General features: G+C 39.9%; 1 protein-coding gene across 5 annotated transcripts in view; it reads right to left on the minus strand.

Moving 5' to 3' along the window:
• CPNE4 (copine 4) overlaps positions 1 to 17,964 on the minus strand; it is a 626,987-nt gene that overhangs the window by 46,544 nt on the left and 562,479 nt on the right. For all 5 annotated transcript variants that reach the window (XM_086674292.1, XM_086674290.1, XM_086674291.1 and 2 more), the window contains one exon: positions 756 to 854. In XM_086674292.1, coding sequence (XP_086530418.1) covers positions 756 to 854 — 99 coding nt within the window. The remainder of the gene's footprint in view (positions 1 to 755; positions 855 to 17,964) is intronic.

A 17,964-nucleotide genomic window follows, 5' to 3' on the forward strand; every position in this document is an offset into this window, starting at 1 on the left:
CATGGTTAGGGTCCAGATGACAGCAACTGACTGATCAATTTATTGATATGTGAATGCATGTGTGTCTGAGAGAAATGCAGAGGAAGTTTAGCTTTGTGTCTGGTGCAATGAAATCTCTATGTGCCTCTATGGTATATGGCAGTGTTTGGGTACGTGTCTAGGTATCCAGTGTGTGACAGTGAAATGGAGAAGCCAAATGAAAATCTAGTGTCCATAATGAAAATTTGGAGGAATCCAATAACTTTTCCTAAGCACTAAATGCGCACTGAATGCCACCAAGTCATGGAAAGAATAGTACTACTAGAAGCAGATATTTTGGAAGTACTAGCTGCATGCCAGGCACTCTGCTAAGTGAATACCATGGATTATCTCATTTAATCTTCACAAAATTCTATTAGGTAGGTACAATTACCACCCTCATTTTTTAAGTGAGACAACTGAGGCACAGAGAAAACTGAGTCACTTGTCACAGGCTATACAGCTAAGGGAAATAAGAAACATTCTCCTCTGACCCCTCGGTTTTACTGATGGAGAAACTGTACCACACAGAGGCAGTGTCTTGTCCAAGGGCACACTGGTTGCTTTGGGTGGGGCTAGTACTAGACTCTAGGTACTCAAATCCCCCCATGCTCCCTACTTGTCACATTTAATCAAGTATTGAGGTCTCCCCTCCTGCTGTTCCATGTATAGAGGGTGCTAAAGATACATCATGAGAGAAGTGTGTGGGGAAATAGCATGCATGGTTTACCACCTACCTGTTTCCCTTCCATTGCTCCTCTCATCTCTTTGAATGTCGAGGTGAATTCTCCAATGAAGTCATGTTTGCCATTGGAGTCCCAGTCCCATACTATGCACTGCAAGAGAAAGGAAGTATCTTTAAAAAAAAAATTAAGAATGCATCCACAGTAGCTGAAGGCAGTGTGAACTTTATGAGGAAGAACTGATGAGAGATGCCAAAAGCCCAGCACTCTTAGACTGTGGCATTTGGGATGTAGTATCCCTTTGATTTCTATAGTTTTTTTTTTAATTAAGTTTTTAATTTTTAATTCCAGTGTGTAGTTAACATACAGTGTTATATTAGTTTCAGGTGTACAATATAGTGATTTCAACAATGCTATACATCATTCAGTGCTCATCGTGATAAGTGTGCTCTTAATCCCCTTCACCTATTTTTCACCCATCCCCCCCACCCACCTCCCCAGCAACCATCAGTTTGTTCTCTATCATTAAGAGTCTGTTTCTTGCTTTGTCTCTCTCGTTTCCCCCTCTGTTCATTTGTTTTGTTTCTTAAATTCCACATATGGGTGAAATCATATGCATTTTTCTTTCCTGCCTTCTTTCACTTAGCATTATGCTCTGTCGATCCATCTATGCTGTTGCAAATGGCAAGATTTCACTCCCAGTGGTTTCTAGAGTCTTTACTTAGTCTTGCCACCACAATCTCAAAGCAGCCCTGTGATTCATCAGTGACTAATAATTTGCCCATTTTTCAGATAAGACTAACAGGACCAAAACGGTATGAGTGACTCACTGAAGGACTATCTAGTGAATGGAAATCTGGGATGGGAAGGCAGATGTCCTAACTCCAATTCCAGTGTTCTTCCCCACAGCAGAGAGCCTCCCTGGTCTAGAGCTGGAAACATGCCTGACTCCATGTCTGTAGCTTCTACGATGGCAGTTTAGGTTTAATGATTTGAATGGGACAATACTAATCACATTTTCTTTTTCTATTTTTTTTCTGAAGGCAAAAGCATGATGCTAATAATGCTGCATAAGAAGGCAAACAAGTGAAATCTTTTAACGGTACCCATATGAAAAATGGGTGGAAAACAGTGACAGGTAAGTCACACTGGTAAATGTCAGGCATCCATCACAATGAGACACTCACTTCTACAAGAAGGCTCTTTCAAGCAATATTGAGGTTAAATTCTGGGCCCCCAAGCAACACTCTGTACAGTGACTCAGATTAAATCAATAGCCCTCCCTCTGTTTGGTTACACATACATAGGTGAAGAAGGAATTCTCCATTTTTTCCAGGGTGCAGGTTGTGGAATGAGGTCTCAGTCTCAAGCGCTGTAGATGTCACTTCCATATATTAAGCTAGTGATTTGCACCAAGGAAGTCCCAGACCTCGAATAAGACGAAGGCAGCAAAAGGGATATTTTACTCCGAAGTTTCCCCTGGAATATTGGGGTTCTAAGAGGCAACCTGGTCCTTCCTCAGGATGCAGACCTCTCTGGCCAGTCCTGCCTGAAGAACCTGACTTAACTCCTTTCTCTGATCTGTGGGATGCCTCAGACCTAAAATGAATTGTGTCCAAAAAGAAACATAATCCCCCCACCCATTGATTCCTGCTCATTTATTTTCTGTCATGGTGAATTGTGCCAACACTCAACCAGTTGCTACAAAGAGAAAACCGAGTGTCATTCCTGATACCTTGCCTAGTCCTGGCTCCCACACCAACTCCTGTGCATTCCGTCCCCTATGGCTGGACTCCAGCACTGGCTGGTCTCCTTGCCCTCTCTCTTATGCTCCCCACCCCCAAACCCCCAATGCTAATCCACCAATCAGGCTAATTTCCTGCTTAAAATAAAAAAATGCATATAAGCTAACAGGTCTTCTAAGGACTTTCATGATCTGACTTCCTGGATATCCCCAAATTCACCCTTTACAATCCATACATACAACATTTCAAATTTTCTTTAATATGAAGTTGGTTGGAATAAAAAGCATTTGCTACAAAATTTTTTGAGGCATCTTAAAGAAAAACTAATTTCTCAACTTTTGCTTTCTCTTTTAATGTGGAGGCTATGGTAGATAATTCTTTCACTTGTAAAACATATTAAGAAGTCCTTGTTATGAAGGAGATTCTATTAGAATAAATCAAAATGGTAGAGGTTAAGACAAAGGGAGCTCAACTGCTCTGCTGATTAAAGTAATGTCAAGTTGAATTTTCCCTTTGTAACTAGAGACATAGACATGGGGCCCAGCGGTGTGGGTTGAGAAGAAATTAGGCAAGGATTCATCAGAGAGCTGAAGATGGGCCTGACATTGGGGTTGGGGAAAGTAGGAGACAGGTAAGGAACTTTGGAAACTGTGAGGTCTAATTTTCAAAGGTCAAGTCATTTGACCCTGTCTACTTCCTCTTCTAACAGTCAGGTGCCCTCTCTACTTCCTCTTCCCTGTTATCCTTAAGACTCTAGTAAATCTGCCACCCATTATAGCATTTTCTGGTGGTGACTTGGAGAATAAAGGAGAGGGGCTGTGTCCATGTTTTGGGACAAGCAGACCAGACTGCAGTGTGATATGGCCCACAGGGATTGAGAACTTGGGGGAGAAGGGCTGTGGAGGGAGAGTCAGACAGATAACTCCAAGGAATGGAACCCCACAGAAACACTGGGGAGGGTATCAACTTCTGGAGTACATGGAGTTAGAACTCAAGATATCCTATTTAGGTTTTGAAAGAAACTTCAATCCCAGGAAGTTGGAGAACAACAATTAAAATTCAGTTGAAACCATTACTCAAGTTACACTAACTTTTCGGTCATTGCATGTTTACTCAATTAGTAGATGCTAAAAGTAAACTACTAATAGTATCTGTTATCTTAACCTTAGTCTCTAAGTGAGGGAAATGTGCAGCAGAGTCCCCAGATGATCCAGGATGGACATTTGTGTCTACATGAAAGGATTTGCTGCTGTTTTCAGCCACTGAGATCATTACAGCATAACCTAGTCTGAGAACCATTTAAAGCGCTGTCATAGGAAAAGGTATTTCAATTTACTTTGTCTGACTCCAAAAGCGGGGAGGAAGTGGTGAGGAAGTTACAAGGAAGTAACAAAGAATTATACCTGTCCAGAAATAGTCATCTGTGTAAGAGTGAGTGTTTTATTACTGGAAATGTTCAAGAAGAAACTATTCCCCAAAAACGTGGTAGAGAAAGCCAAGTGGAGAATGTTATAGAGGACTGGGTGGGATGTTCTTTTGAGTTTTCTTCTCCCTTGGAGATGCTAAGATTATTTGGAGCTGTATAGGTTGCAAAATAACCTATGTCAATGAAAGGCTTAGCTCTTTCTGATGGAAATGATAAGCAATGCAGTGTTTGTTAGGAGTGATGAGAACTCCCTTTTTAATTCAAAGTAGGATGAAGTTCTACCTCATTTATTCTAATGGCCAGGGGAACCAATCAATGAGTCAGTCATTTGGAAAAATCCGTTCAGAATGTGTATTATAAATATCACGTTGTTGAACACAGTCAGTTGATCTGCAGTTACTTACAACCAGGTGTTCTTCTCCCTGTTTGCCAGTCCCTCTGTACTGTCCCTCCCTCCTTAGACATTTATGACACGGGCCGGGACACAGAAAGAAAGAAGGGCAGTTCTTGGGACCCTGTCTTTAAAGCTCATAACATTGCCTGGTCATAAATACAACCATGGGACACCTGAGTCTGACACTCAGATATTCTTCTACCTCTGGGGAGGAGCAGATAAAAAGACAAAGGGGGCAGAAGCACATGAGAGAGAAGAAATGGAAGCAGCCTTTATAACTCTTCTGCCTTGACGAAAGAGGAAGGAGTCCCTCCTTCCTGCCTCCCTAGTCACAGTATAATACAGAAAAAGCAAGACAGGATGTACGTAGAATTTCAGTCTGCCACATAATCTTAGGCAAAAACCACATGTCACTCTTTTTTTGCCCTCCCTTAGATTTCCTGTCATACTTTAGTTAGTTACTGTCCCCTCCTTCCACCTGCCAACCACAGCATTCAGGATGTTTGTAATGTGCTATATGTCAGGGGCAGAAAGGGAGTGACCACTGAAGCCCCATGGACTGGAGGCTGAGTCAGGCTTGACGGGACTCTAATCCTGGCCTACCTGGGGCAGGCCCTGTCACTGACATGGGCCCTGCTTCTTCGATTGGCTAGCATGTCTCATTATGGCAGACACAGAATTCTGTTTTGGCCTTTTTCAGAAGGGACCCTAAAGGAAGGAAGACAGTGAAGCAGAAAAACAAAAACACTTTTTCTGTCTCTCCCTGCCATGCAGCTGGCTTGTGACAGCTCCGAGGAGGCTGACAGAGGAACACATCTTGGTGCAAAGTAAACAGATCAACTGCCCTGCAGAAAAACCGAGACTAAGGCAGGATTCTTGGTGTGAATCAATAAGGAAGCCTTGACAGATCTGTGAGAGATCAGCAGCTGGAGACTCTATGAGCCAGAAGTCTTCTCAAGTCCCTGCATCTCTCAGTGGAATTTAGCATGCAATCTTACAATGTCTGAGTGCCGCAGACAGTCCAATCAACTCCTTTATTTTACAGAGGAGGAAATGATGGCAGAGAAGTGCAGTGGCTTTTGTGCATTCACTCAGTGCAGGGCTGGGATTAAAATCCAGGTGTTCCATGTCCCTCATTTCACAGCTACCACATAAATGGAAAATTATAATAATTGCAACATATATAGTGCTTACTGTGTACCAGGCACTATTCTGAGCACACAGTTTATATAAATTAATTTTATATATGAAAAGATATATATCAACTCATTTAATCCCCAGAACAATTTATTGTTATGCTCATATTACAGATGAGGAAACTGAGACACAGAGAAGGAAAGTAAATTTCCCAAGACTACTCAGCTAACACTAGATAATCTCCGAACTAAAAGAAGTTCATAGCATGTCTTAACTGATCATGTTTTATGAACTCATGCCACTTGGTTTATGGTCTTTAATCCTTTACGATAACGTTGAAATGAAAATATTGTTTTTACCATTCACAGGTAATGGCCATTCACAGGCTTAGAGAGGTTAAGTGACTTGACTGGACACCTAGAAAGTGACAAAGATGGATTTGAATCCAGGCGCCTGATGCACAGGTGATATATTTTCTGTTATACCATACTGCCTCTTACTGGAAGCGGAAATTCAGAATTTAGGTCTTGTTAGTTTGCTCTGTGTAAACAACTCCATTCTGTGATTGAAACTATAAATTATTTGGATTCTCCAAAGCTCAATAAACACACCAAGCAACAGAGAGAACCTGTTCACTGTTCCCACACAAGGGGCTGCATCGATAGCAGCATGCACATTGTCTCTGGGGTCCTTAGCTTGGTCTGTGAAATGCATGGATAGGTGCGTCTTGAGGGTCTGTACTACTCCATCTGGTTCTTATTGGACATTTGCATTGAGCCCATTAGAAGAAAGTTATGTCATCTTATTTTTCATTAGCCTTTTGTGATGGTCAGTTTTATGTGTCAACTTGGTGAGGCTACAGTCCCTGGTGACTTAATCAAACATTAATCTAGGTGTTGTAGTGAAATATTGTATAGACACAGTTAATCAGTTCATAGTCAGTTGAGTTTAAAATAAAGGAGACTTTGTGGATTCCATATGAATTTCAGGATCGTTCTTCTATTTCTAAAACAAAAACAAAAACAAAAACACACCATTGGGATTTTGATGGAGACAACATTGAATCTATAGACCACTTAGAGTAGTATGGATATTTTGAATGGTATTAAGTCTTCTAGTACATGAACACAGAATGTCTTTCCATTTATTTGTGTCTCCTTTAATTTCATCGATGTTTTGTCATTTCCAATGTGCAACTTTTAGCCTCTTTGATTAAGTTTATTCCTAAGTGTTTTATTATTTTTGATGTTATTGTAAATAAGACTGTTTTTTTAAAAAAATTTTTTAACGTTTATTTTTGAGAGACGGAGACAGAGCATGAGTGGGGTAGGGGCAAAGAGAGAAGGAGACACAGAATTGGAAGCAGGCTCCAGGCTTTGAGCTGTCAGCACAGAGCCTGATGTAGGGCCCAAACTCACAAGCTGTGAGATCATGACCTGAGCTGAAGTCAGACGCCCAACCAACTGAGCCATCCAGGTGCCCCAATAAGACTGTTTTCTTAATTTCCTTTTTGGATTGTTCATTGTTAGTATGTAGAAATACAACTGACTTTTGTATATTAATTTTGTATCCTGCAAGTTTACTGAATTTGTGTATTAATTCTAGTAGTTCTTTTTGGTGGAGTCTATAGGGTTTTCTACATATGGGAATCATGTCATCTGCAAACAGATAATTTTACAACTTCTTTTCCTATTTATATTTCTTTTTTTTTTTCTTTCCTAATTGTTCTGGAAAGGATTTCGAATATTGTGTTGAGTAGAAAGGGGGAATCCTTATCTTGTTCCTGATCTTACAGGAAAAGCTTTCAGTTTTCACCATTGAGTATGTTGTTAACCATGGCCTTTATTACTTTGGAGGTACATTCCTTTACACCTAGTTTGTTGAGCATTTTATCATGAAATGGTGTTGAATTTATCAACGCAGAAGAGCCAAAGCAATCTTAAGAAAAAAGAACAAAGCTGGATGCACTATAACTCTAACTCCAAAATATATCACAAAGCTACAGTGATTAAAATAGCATGACACTGGCATAAAGACAAACCTGTAGGCTAATGAAACAGAACAGAAAGCCCAGAAATAAATGCACACATGTATGGTCAACTAATTTTTAACAAGATATCATGAATACACAGTGAAGGATAGTCTCTTTAACAAGTGATGTTGGGAAAACTAGATATCCAAATGCAGGAAGAAAGAAAGAAAGAAAGAAAGAAAGAAAGAAAGAAAGAAAGAAAGAAAGAAAGAAAGAAAGAAAGAAAGAAAGAAAGGAAGAAAGAAAGAAAGAAAGAAGAGAAAGAAAGGAAGGAAAGAAAGGAAAGGAAAGGAAAGGAAAGGAAAGGAAAGGAAAGGAAAGGAAAGGAAAGGAAAGGAAAGGAAAGGAAAGGAAAGGAAAGGAATTTGATTAAAACCTTTCTATGCATAAAAATAAACTCAAAATGGATTAAAGATTTAAACATAAGACCCGAAACCATTACAATTAAAGAAGAACACATGGTGGAAAGCTTCGTGGCATTGGTCTTGGTAATGATTTCTTGGATATGACATCAAAAGCATAGGCAACAAAACCAATGTCAAACTAAAAAGCTTCTACCCAGGAAAGGAATCAACAAAATGAAAGGCATCTTCTGAAATGGGAGAAATATTTTCAAACTATATATCTGATAAGGGGTTAATTTCCAAATAATATAAGTATCTCCTACAACTCAACAGCAAAAAAACTCTAAATAGCCCAATTAAAAAATGGACAAAGGACTTGAATAGACATTCTTCCAAAGAAGATATACAACTGGCCAATAGGTATATGAAATGATGCTCAGCAACATTAATTATCAGGGAAATGCAAATCCAAACTGTAGTGAGATATCACCTCACATCTGTTAGGATGGCCATTACTTAGGGGAAAAAAAAACACAACAAAAGATAACAATTGTTGGCAAGGATGTGGAGAAATTGGTACCCTTATACACTGTTGGTGGGCATGTTAAATGGTATAATAGCTATGGAAAACAATATAAAGGTTTCTCAAACAATTAAAAATATAAGTACCATATGATCTAGCAATTCCACTTCTGGGTATATATCCAAAAGAATTGAAGTCAGTGTTTTGAAGATATCTGCACTTCCAAGTTCACTGCAGCACTATTCACAATAGCTAAGATATGGAAACAACCCAAGTATCCACAGACAGATGAATGAGAAAGAGAATGGGGTATACATACACAATGGAATATTATTCAGCCTTAAAAAAGAAGGAAATCTTGACATTTCTGACAACATGGATGGATAATGTACTAAATAATATAAGCTAGTCACAGAAGGATAAATGCGGCTTGATTCCACTTTTATGAGGTATATATAAGAATGGAACTCATGAAACAGAGACTACAATAGTAATTGCCAAGGGCTGAGGGGGTTGGGAGGGATAGAGAAGGTGTTGTTCCATGTTTATAAGGTTTCTTATGCTAGATGAATACGTTCTAGAGATCTGCTGTAAAACATAGTCCCTATAGTTAACAATATTGTATTATGCACTTCAAAGACTTGTTGAAAGGCTAGCTCTCATGTTAAGTGAGGATACAGGACAATTTGGGAGGTGTTGGATATGTCTATCATTTTGATTGTGGTGATTGTATCATAGGTGTTTGCATATGTCCAGATTCATCAAATTGCATGCATGAAATATGTGCAGTTCTCTGTATATCAGTTATATCTCAATAAAGCTGTTAAAAACAAAGTAAAGGAGACTTTACTTGATAATCCGGGTGGGCCTGATACAATCAGTTGAAAGGTCTTAAGAGCAGAACCGAGGCTTTGTTGAGGAAGAAGAAATTCTGCCTTGGACTGTCATTTCAGCTTATGCCTAGGAGTGCCAGTCTGCCCTTCCCAAGGCCTTGCTCTAGGGATTTCAGATTTGTTTAGTCACCTCAACAATCATGTGAGCCAATTTCTTCCAATACATCTCTTAAACTATATCCCCCACCAGTTCCGTTCTTCTGGTTAAGCCTGATCGACACATCTTTCTTCATCTCCTCCCTTGCATTCATATATTCACACTTAGGAGTGAGTTTTCAGTGACACTTGGTATTCCCATACTGAGATGCTAACATTTATTGAACACGTACTTGGTCCCTGGAATTTGGATTTTTTTTTTTACATTTTTTAAATGTTTATTTATTTTTGAGAGAGACAGAACACAAGTGGGGGAGGGGCAGAGGGAGACACAGAATCTGAAGCAGGCTCCAGGCTCTGAGCTGTCATCACAGAGCCTGACGTGGGGCTCGAACTCATGAACTGTGAGATCACGACCTGAGTCCCAGTTGGATGCTTAACCGACTGAGCCATGCAGGCACCTGGTCCCTGGCATTGTTCTAAGCATTTGACATGGTCAAACTCATTTAATCCTCAAGGTAACCTTACCAATGGAGAGCTTTTATAATTGTCTCTATAGATGAGGAAATTGAGAAACACAGAGGTTAGTTATCTACTGCTAGTACAGAATATTTGGTGTTCAGAGTATGGCTGACATTGACATCAGAGTTCTCAGGGACAGAATCTGATCCAGTTCCTGGTAGGAAGGGTGGGCTGTCTAAACCAGGAACATAAAACTATATAACTGCCACTGATCACTGCAGAATTCTTGTAGATGAAGGAAATCTGATCTCTTGACTTTTCACATTTTAATTTTTGTTAATATTGTATACTTGTCATTTGTCTGGATGAAGCAGAATTCACTGTCAAATTTCTCTTGGTTCCTTAGTCACACCATCCCCTTAAGCTTCTATTGCAGTCTGTTTATATCTGATTTAATATCTCCACCTATGTGGTCACCACTGGTCTATATCCACAACTTGAAGGAAACCTTGGAGCACTCATATTTTTATCAGGATATAGCACAGTTCTTGGGCACAAGTAAGAACGCAGATAAATATTTGATACTGAATGAAAAAGGTCTCTCTCCCTGAGTGAAGTTGATGGCAGTTCTCCAAGTGTTCAGTCCTGTCTACATTGCAAAGGGAAGGGAAGGTATTGCAATCATCTTGTTAATTTTTATTAAAGGACATAATTGAACTGGATAATAAGCTTTGGTGGTTGTGGACATGGGTGTAGGAATGTAGGAAAAGGGATTATGGACACAGTTTAACAACTGTAGTCATAGGTGCTAGGCACTGGGAAGCAGGAGAGCGAAGTTCTAGTCTGAGCTCTGTAGGTAGTGCTGTGAGATCCCAGGAAAGCTTCTCAATCTCTCTGTGTTTCCTTCTCTATAAAATGGGTGTCTGGGGATTGAAAATTGGAAGAAATGTTCTGTGAGGTCCCTTCCAGATCCAGAATTCCCTAGTTATATGGCATTACATCTTTATTCCTTTTTCAACCTTCTGCTTCAAAGTCTGAGACTATCATATTAAAGTAATACAATTCTCTTTAAAAATTTTTTTAGTGTTTATTTTATTATTTTTGAGAGAGAGACAGAGTGTGAGTGGGGGAGGAGTAGAGAGAGAGGGGAACACAGAATCTGAAGCAGGCTCCAGGCTCTGAGCTGTCAGCACAGAGACTGATGCAGGACTCAAACCCATGAATTGCGAGATCATGACCTGAGCTGCAGTTGGACACTTAACCACTGAGCCACCCAGGCGCTCCTAAAGTAATACAGTTCTTAATTAACTATCAATGCCTGATTAATGTGATAATACTCTCTTTGTTCTCTTTTATTAGGTATATTTATACACCTTGGAAAGCTAAAAGTCAATCGTTTATGGTCTCATGATGATCCTCACAAAACCTCCACCCTGAGAAAAGGGTCCATTTTTACAGATGATGATCATAAAATGCAATAAGGCAACTGAAGGTGGCCTATTTCCAAGTGCAGAGGTAGCAAGAGGTGAATAAGGCTGTGAACCTGGTTTCATTTCTCTACATCCAGGGCTCTTATCATTATACCATTATACCATTACACTATTATAGCTTGACAATATACTTCTGCAGGTGCCTTTCCAATGGTAAGCTTTTTTCCCCTTATTCTTTTCTTTTCTTTTTTCTTTTCTTTTCTTTCTTTTTTTAATAATCAGCTAACTCATGATATCTGACCTATCTCAGGGAAGAATACACTTATATGTATTTTTAATGTTCTTTTTGATAATAAGAGCTCTTTAAAATTGCTTGGAATGACTAACCCAGGTGGGGTCTTACTAGGTTCATTTAAAGATGTAATTTTAAATTGAGACCATCAAAATTAAGTGCTAACAATGTAGGAATCAAACTGTGTTCTCATATCACTCAGTCTAGACCAGTTTTTTAACTGTAGCTTTTGGGAAATCAGGCAATATTCCAGCATTTTAAGGAGGATTTAGGCAAATATATACAATCATATTTCAGGACAGCCATGATTAGGGATTTGTGAGAAATTCATCCATTCTTTAGTTTTGGGATCACTTCTTTTTTGTAAAAATGCCGTGACAACCCTTAACACAATATTTGTTTAGTAGTTTACAGCACCATAAATATCTTTAAGAATATCAAATATATATAATTTTTTATTTGATGGTTGTGACTTGGGCACAGGCAGACCTTGGCTGGGTGTGTCCATGGGAAGAGGATCTAAACCCCTTTGGTTATCTTCTAATCACTTCATTGTGATTGCTCACTGGCAATCGCCATCTGACATTAACCCAGCTGTTAGCATGGTAATTAAAAGTAGTTCCTCCATTGTGACATGAATACTCTGACTTGGACTTCTGAGTTTGGCAGGGCAGGCAGGGTTCCATAAGAAGCAAAGACAGAGCTTCATAGTAGAGCAGAGACTGAAGCTGGATCCAGTAATATGGTAACATACAGGATGCAGATGGAGGGAAGAATTTCTCAAATAAACATTGTGTAGTTACAGCTCTAGAAGTGGCAGTCAAGGCTGAAGCCTCGAGCATGTCCATCTCTGGGAGCTATCTTCACTGGAATTGTGGGCAGGACTAATGGAAGTTTGTCTGTATGACAGCCTGAGTATCTTCTGTGGGACTCCATCTAAGGTGAGGAGACAGTAGGCTGACAAGATGGGTCCAGAAACAAAGAATCAGATTTTACAGGAGTGGGGCAAGGCTGAGTAGAGTCTGGTAATAATCACTCAGGTTTTTCCACAGGCCTTGCCCCTGTGTCTGAGTTCCAGGGAGGGGGCTTTCAGTAAAAAGGCAGCCCGAAAGAACAGTTTTCACGAAATAGCAGGGTCTTATAGCAGAGAGAAAATGGTGCTGGAATCTTTAGGATCCATGGAATATGACCCCTCTTGTCTTGGGGTTAATGTTTCTGACACAATTAAAGTGGAGAAGCGCCCTCAGCTGGTTTCAGGTGTAGCCGAAGCAGGAGACAATGCACAAAAGGAGGGTGGATGGCAAGGTCCAGGTCGTGAGGTAGCTGAAATGACTTGTGGATGAGCATGTGCAAGAACTTGCCTGAAGTTTTCAAATAAATAATTGAAGGGTGAACTTTAAAGGGGAGGGAGAGAGGTCAGAGGACTTACTTTAGCTGATAAACAAGACCTAGTAAAATGTAGTTCTCTCACCAGTCTTTGTTTTAAAATCTATGCTAAAAATTGGGGGTGCCAGCATGTTTTAATTCCAGTGTGGGCACTGTAAATGTGTCTGTACACAGTCATCCACCATCTGTTTTTCCTGACTGGTCTGCCCTCATCACTGATCCCCACCTCAAGAGGAAACACAGAGCATCTGGGACACGAAGTCTAGATGCAGTGGAGGAGTGCTCTGTGTTGCTTGTCAGTACTGTATGTCCAGAATGATGGGGCTTCCTCTAATCCTGAAACTCAGACCAGGTGCTTAGTGGGAGAAGCATCCAAAGCATAAGTTCCCCTTGTAGACTCAGGTCAGTGCCATTTGACTCAATCTGTTTTTTTTGGTTCTAGACTTTTTTGCTGTTAACTGCTTTTTCTTCCAAATCTGCTCCCAATTTACACTTTGCATTCACTACATTTCAAGTTGTCAGGCCAAATTTCCTTTTCCAAATTAGAGATTTGGTTATGGAAATAGTTACCTCCAGAGGAGGAAATACCTTGATGCTGAGGGTAACATGCTAGTGGTTTGATAAGAATAGAAATGGCAGTGCTCTTGGGAGTCATTCATAATTTGATTCAAATGTCTTCCCTTTCACTGGACAACTGTGTAATCATTACCAAGTTCCTTTGTCTTTTTATACCCAGTTTATTTATCTCTAAGGTAGGGATGATAATTCCTCTCTACCACTAGGTTGTTGCAAGAATTTATTAGACACACATATATTATTTATTTATCACCTCCCATGGAATAGAAATTGTGCTGGCAACGGGTATAAAGAGATGAAAGACATTATCTCCTGCCCTCAAGATGCTGACAGTTTAGTGCAGGAGATGCACTTGTAGGTAGATAATAGTCACACAGAGTGGAAATCGCAAAACTAGAGGGTTGCACCAAGGGTTGTCTAGGAGTGTTCACTGTGGAGAGTCAGGGAAGGCTTCTAAGAGCAAATAAGAAAATATACACTTGCTGAATGGCATATGCAAGTATAAGAGCTCTTTATATTATTTATACAGAAGGATAAATGGCAAAAAGAAGATCCTTTTCTGAGCATAAAGGACAGATAGAGCAGGAGAGCACCCTGGGTGCCTGCGGGACAACTGGATGATGCAGAGCTACTCTCTCCTTCCTCTTGTTTACCGTTGAGCCTGCACAGAACTGGAATGTAATCTGTCTAATTGAGTCTCTTGTCTCCCCGCAGGTTACATGCTCCAGAGACAGTGCAAGCATCTCAGAGCACTTTCCTGCAGGAACTTGTGCTATGCCATGATGAATGCTCCAGGATATGATGGTGAAGATGTTGTGGTAATAAAAGGACAGATCTGTGAAGGTACAGACATGGGCCCTGGAGTGGCCTTTGGTGTTAACCAGCTATGAGACATTAAGCAGGTCATTCCACCTCCCTGGGCCTGAGTCCTATTCTGCAAAATGACTGGCTTGCATTAAAGGAATAGTGATAAGAAAATTTTATGCCTGTGAATTTAATATGCCAAGGGAGAGCTTGTTAAATTTCAGATTCCCAGGTCCTCCCTTCAGAGATTCTGATTCAGTTTTCTGGGGAGGGTCCCAAGAGTCTGTCTTCAAAGCAAGCAACTTGCCATTTTGTATGCATGCAGTCTCTGGACACATTGAGAAACAATAGCAAATCCAGTAGTCTGTGACAATGGTGGCAATAATTACATTTATATCATGGTTCACACTATCTTCTTCAATCCAGTAAGAACCTGACCACAGACAGAAAACAACATTCAAGGGCAATCCTGGCTTCTTAATGATCATGCAATGCAGCACTACTCTAAGCAGGCAGGCAACATCCTCAAATGTTATGCTTATGAGAGTTGGACTAAGAGATACCCAGGAGGGAGGGGTAATGTGCATGTTGGCTTTATCTTGCAGTCCACACATCTCTTCTTTCTTGGAATGCAGCCAATCCCTGAGAGATTTCACAACGAAGTATGTCACTCTTGGAAGCTTTCTTTGGAGATTTATGGCTTTGGGAGGCTTGGTTAGTTCAGATAAGCTTCAGGGGCTCCCAAATGCTTGTCCAAACCTCTTTAACTTCACACCTCGCTACTCTTTAGGAAGATTGAAGCTCCCATGGTGGTGTGGGCAGAGTGAAGAGGCAGGATTTTAGAGTGACTTATGCCTCAAGCTTTCAACAAGAGCTCTATCTTCATGATCAGAGTCACTCTGAATTGGTCAACCTGTACCACTCTTTTGTACCAAATTTACAGGTGTAAGATCTATCTGAGAAGCTGATATTCAATCAGGGGCTGATGGGTGTTGGACTCAGGAAGCTTCTTTATGTAAATTGCAAATATGAACACCATCTCTACTTAATGCACAGATATTCAATAATATAAGTCAGTCCAGTAGGCTGTTGAGGTATGACGCATACTATCCTTAACATATAATTAAGTATGGTTCTCCTTGAGGAGTTCTGAAATTATAAGGGCCTCTTCCCCACTCTTTCTGGTCCCTGGTCTCTCGGTCTTTTTTCTATCTCTTTACCTCTCTGCATATTTCCTGAAATAATTGCAGGTGAAGCTGATGTATTTGATAGTAGGAGATTGAAAAAGTAACTATGGACTTTATTTTTCCTATTTTATAATTTTTTTCATTCATTATCACACCTTTACTGAGTATCTACACCGTCAGGGGCTAGGTGCAATACACAGAGCAACAAATGGTAAAGATAGATGAGTTAATTTTTACTCACATTAAGCTTACAGTCCAGTCATAAAAACATTTATCACATATAGAAAAAAATTGTAAAATTTCTGGGTACATAATTAAAGAGTCAGTAAGTGTTGGTTGGGGAAATGAATGAGAGAATGAAATAAACATGTGAATGGCATCATTCACACAAGGGTCTTGGGGCACTTTTCACAAAGGGTAAGTAATAATTCCCTCCTAATGCTTTAGAGGATATGTAGGAACTGATTTAGAATTTAGATTAGGAATATAACTTACTTCATTTAGAATTTAGATTAGGTATATAACTTACAACTTCATAGCTTTATAACCTCAAAGCTGTAAGACAGAAAGTCCGTTCCAGGGCTCAAGAGTCTGAGACACCATATCCACAATATGTGCTGTGAAAAGAAATCGAAGTCTATCTACATCTCATGTTGGAGAGATACTGAGGAAAGAGGCCCTTTGGGGGGGGAAATCTCAACATTCTCAGTAAAGATTGTCTTTCACTGAGTCACAGAAACAAATGTTCTGCACATCTCTCAGTGGGAGGAGCACTGGACAGAGGCAGGAGATGAGGGCTCTTGGTCTCAGAACAGTCATTACCTTTTTAAGCAGGATACTTTATTTCTCAGGGCCTCAAGGCTATCATCTGGAGAAAGAAAGGATTAGACTCAATGGTCCTTAAGTTCCTGTCCTACTATTAAAATGATTGAAAAATTAAGTGATTTCCTTCTCCTTTACCTAGTGTCATTCCCACCCGTCAGTGGGATCATACTTGATCAACTCTGGAAAGAATGATTGTATCATGCTTCCTGTGTCGTTGCATCTATTCTAGACAGTAACAACTCACTGAAAGTTAGAAGGCAAATTCTAAAATCTTCCATTTGATTTTTATTAGTTACATCTAACTCCAAGAGGCATTGATATCTCTCCTAGAAATATCAAACTAAACTTAAATTTTTTAAAAATGTTTATTTATTTTTGAGACAGAAAGAGACCGAGTGTGAGTGGGGGAGGGGTCGAGAGAGAGGGAGACACAGAATGTGAAGTACTCCAGGCTCTGAGCTGTCATCACAAAGCCCAATACGAGGCTCGGAATCACAATCCATGAGATCATGACCTGAGCCGAAGTTGGATGCTTAACTGACTGAGCCACCCAGGCGCCCCTCAAACTAAACTTTTAAAACTACAAAATCCTTATTTGACTTTGGGGTATCTCCATATTAGATTCCCTAACTTTTTTGAAAAAGGTGAATTCTGGTTGAGTGATGAGCCCTGGGTAAATGTTCTTTGACTGAATAGGGGCAAGATGTTCAATGTAGGCTTTAAGTTCTGGATGCCAGAGGTCACAAAGCCTCAATTTTCCTTGTAAACTACCCTGAATAGGTGATGCCTAATAAATGCATGTTTTTAGTCCACTCAATTTTTATTTATTTATTTATTTATTTATTTATTTATTTATTTATTTATTTATTTATTTATTTTTTACTTTCCATAATTTATTTATTTTTTATAATATACACCCAAGTTAGTCAGCACATGGTGCAGCAATGATTTCAGGAGTAGATTTCTTAATGCCCCTTACCCATTTAGCCCGTCCCCCCTCCCACAACCCCTCCAGCAACCCTCTGTTTATCCTCCATATTTAAGAGTCTCATATTTTATCCCCCTCCCTGTTTTTATGTTATTTTTGCTTCCCTTCCCTTATGTTCATCTGTTTTGTATCTTAAAGCCCTCATAGGAGTGAAGTCATATGATATTTGTCTTTCTCTGACTGACTCATTTCACTTAGCATAATACCCTCCAGTTCCATTCACGTAGTTGCAAATGGCAAGATTTCATTCTTTTTGATTGCCAAGTCATACTCTATTGTATATACATACCACATCTTCTTTATCCATTCATCCCTCGATGGACATTTGGGCTCTTTCCATACTTTGGCTATTGTGGATAGTGCTGCTATAAACATGGGGGTGCATGTGTCCCTTCGAAACAGCACACCTGTATCCCTTGGATAAATACCTAGTAGTGCAATTGCTGGATCATAGGGTAGTTCTATTTTTAGTTTTTTGAGAAACCTCCATACTGTTTTCCAGAGTGGCTGTACCAGCTTGCATTGCCACCAACAGTGCAAAAGAGATCCTCTTTGTCTGCATCCTCGCCAACTCTGTTGTTGCCTGAGTTGTTAATGTTACCCATTCTGACAGGTGTAAGGTGGTATCTCATGGTGGTTTTGATTTGTATTTCCCTGATGATGAGTGATGTTGAGCATTTTCTCATGTGTCAGTTGGCCATCTGGATGTCTTCTTTGGAGAAG

The sequence above is a fragment of the Puma concolor genome, chromosome C2 (genome assembly GCF_028749965.1).
Source record: "Puma concolor isolate L17-30 chromosome C2, mPumCon1.1.hap2, whole genome shotgun sequence".
Lineage (NCBI taxonomy): Eukaryota > Metazoa > Chordata > Mammalia > Carnivora > Felidae > Puma > Puma concolor.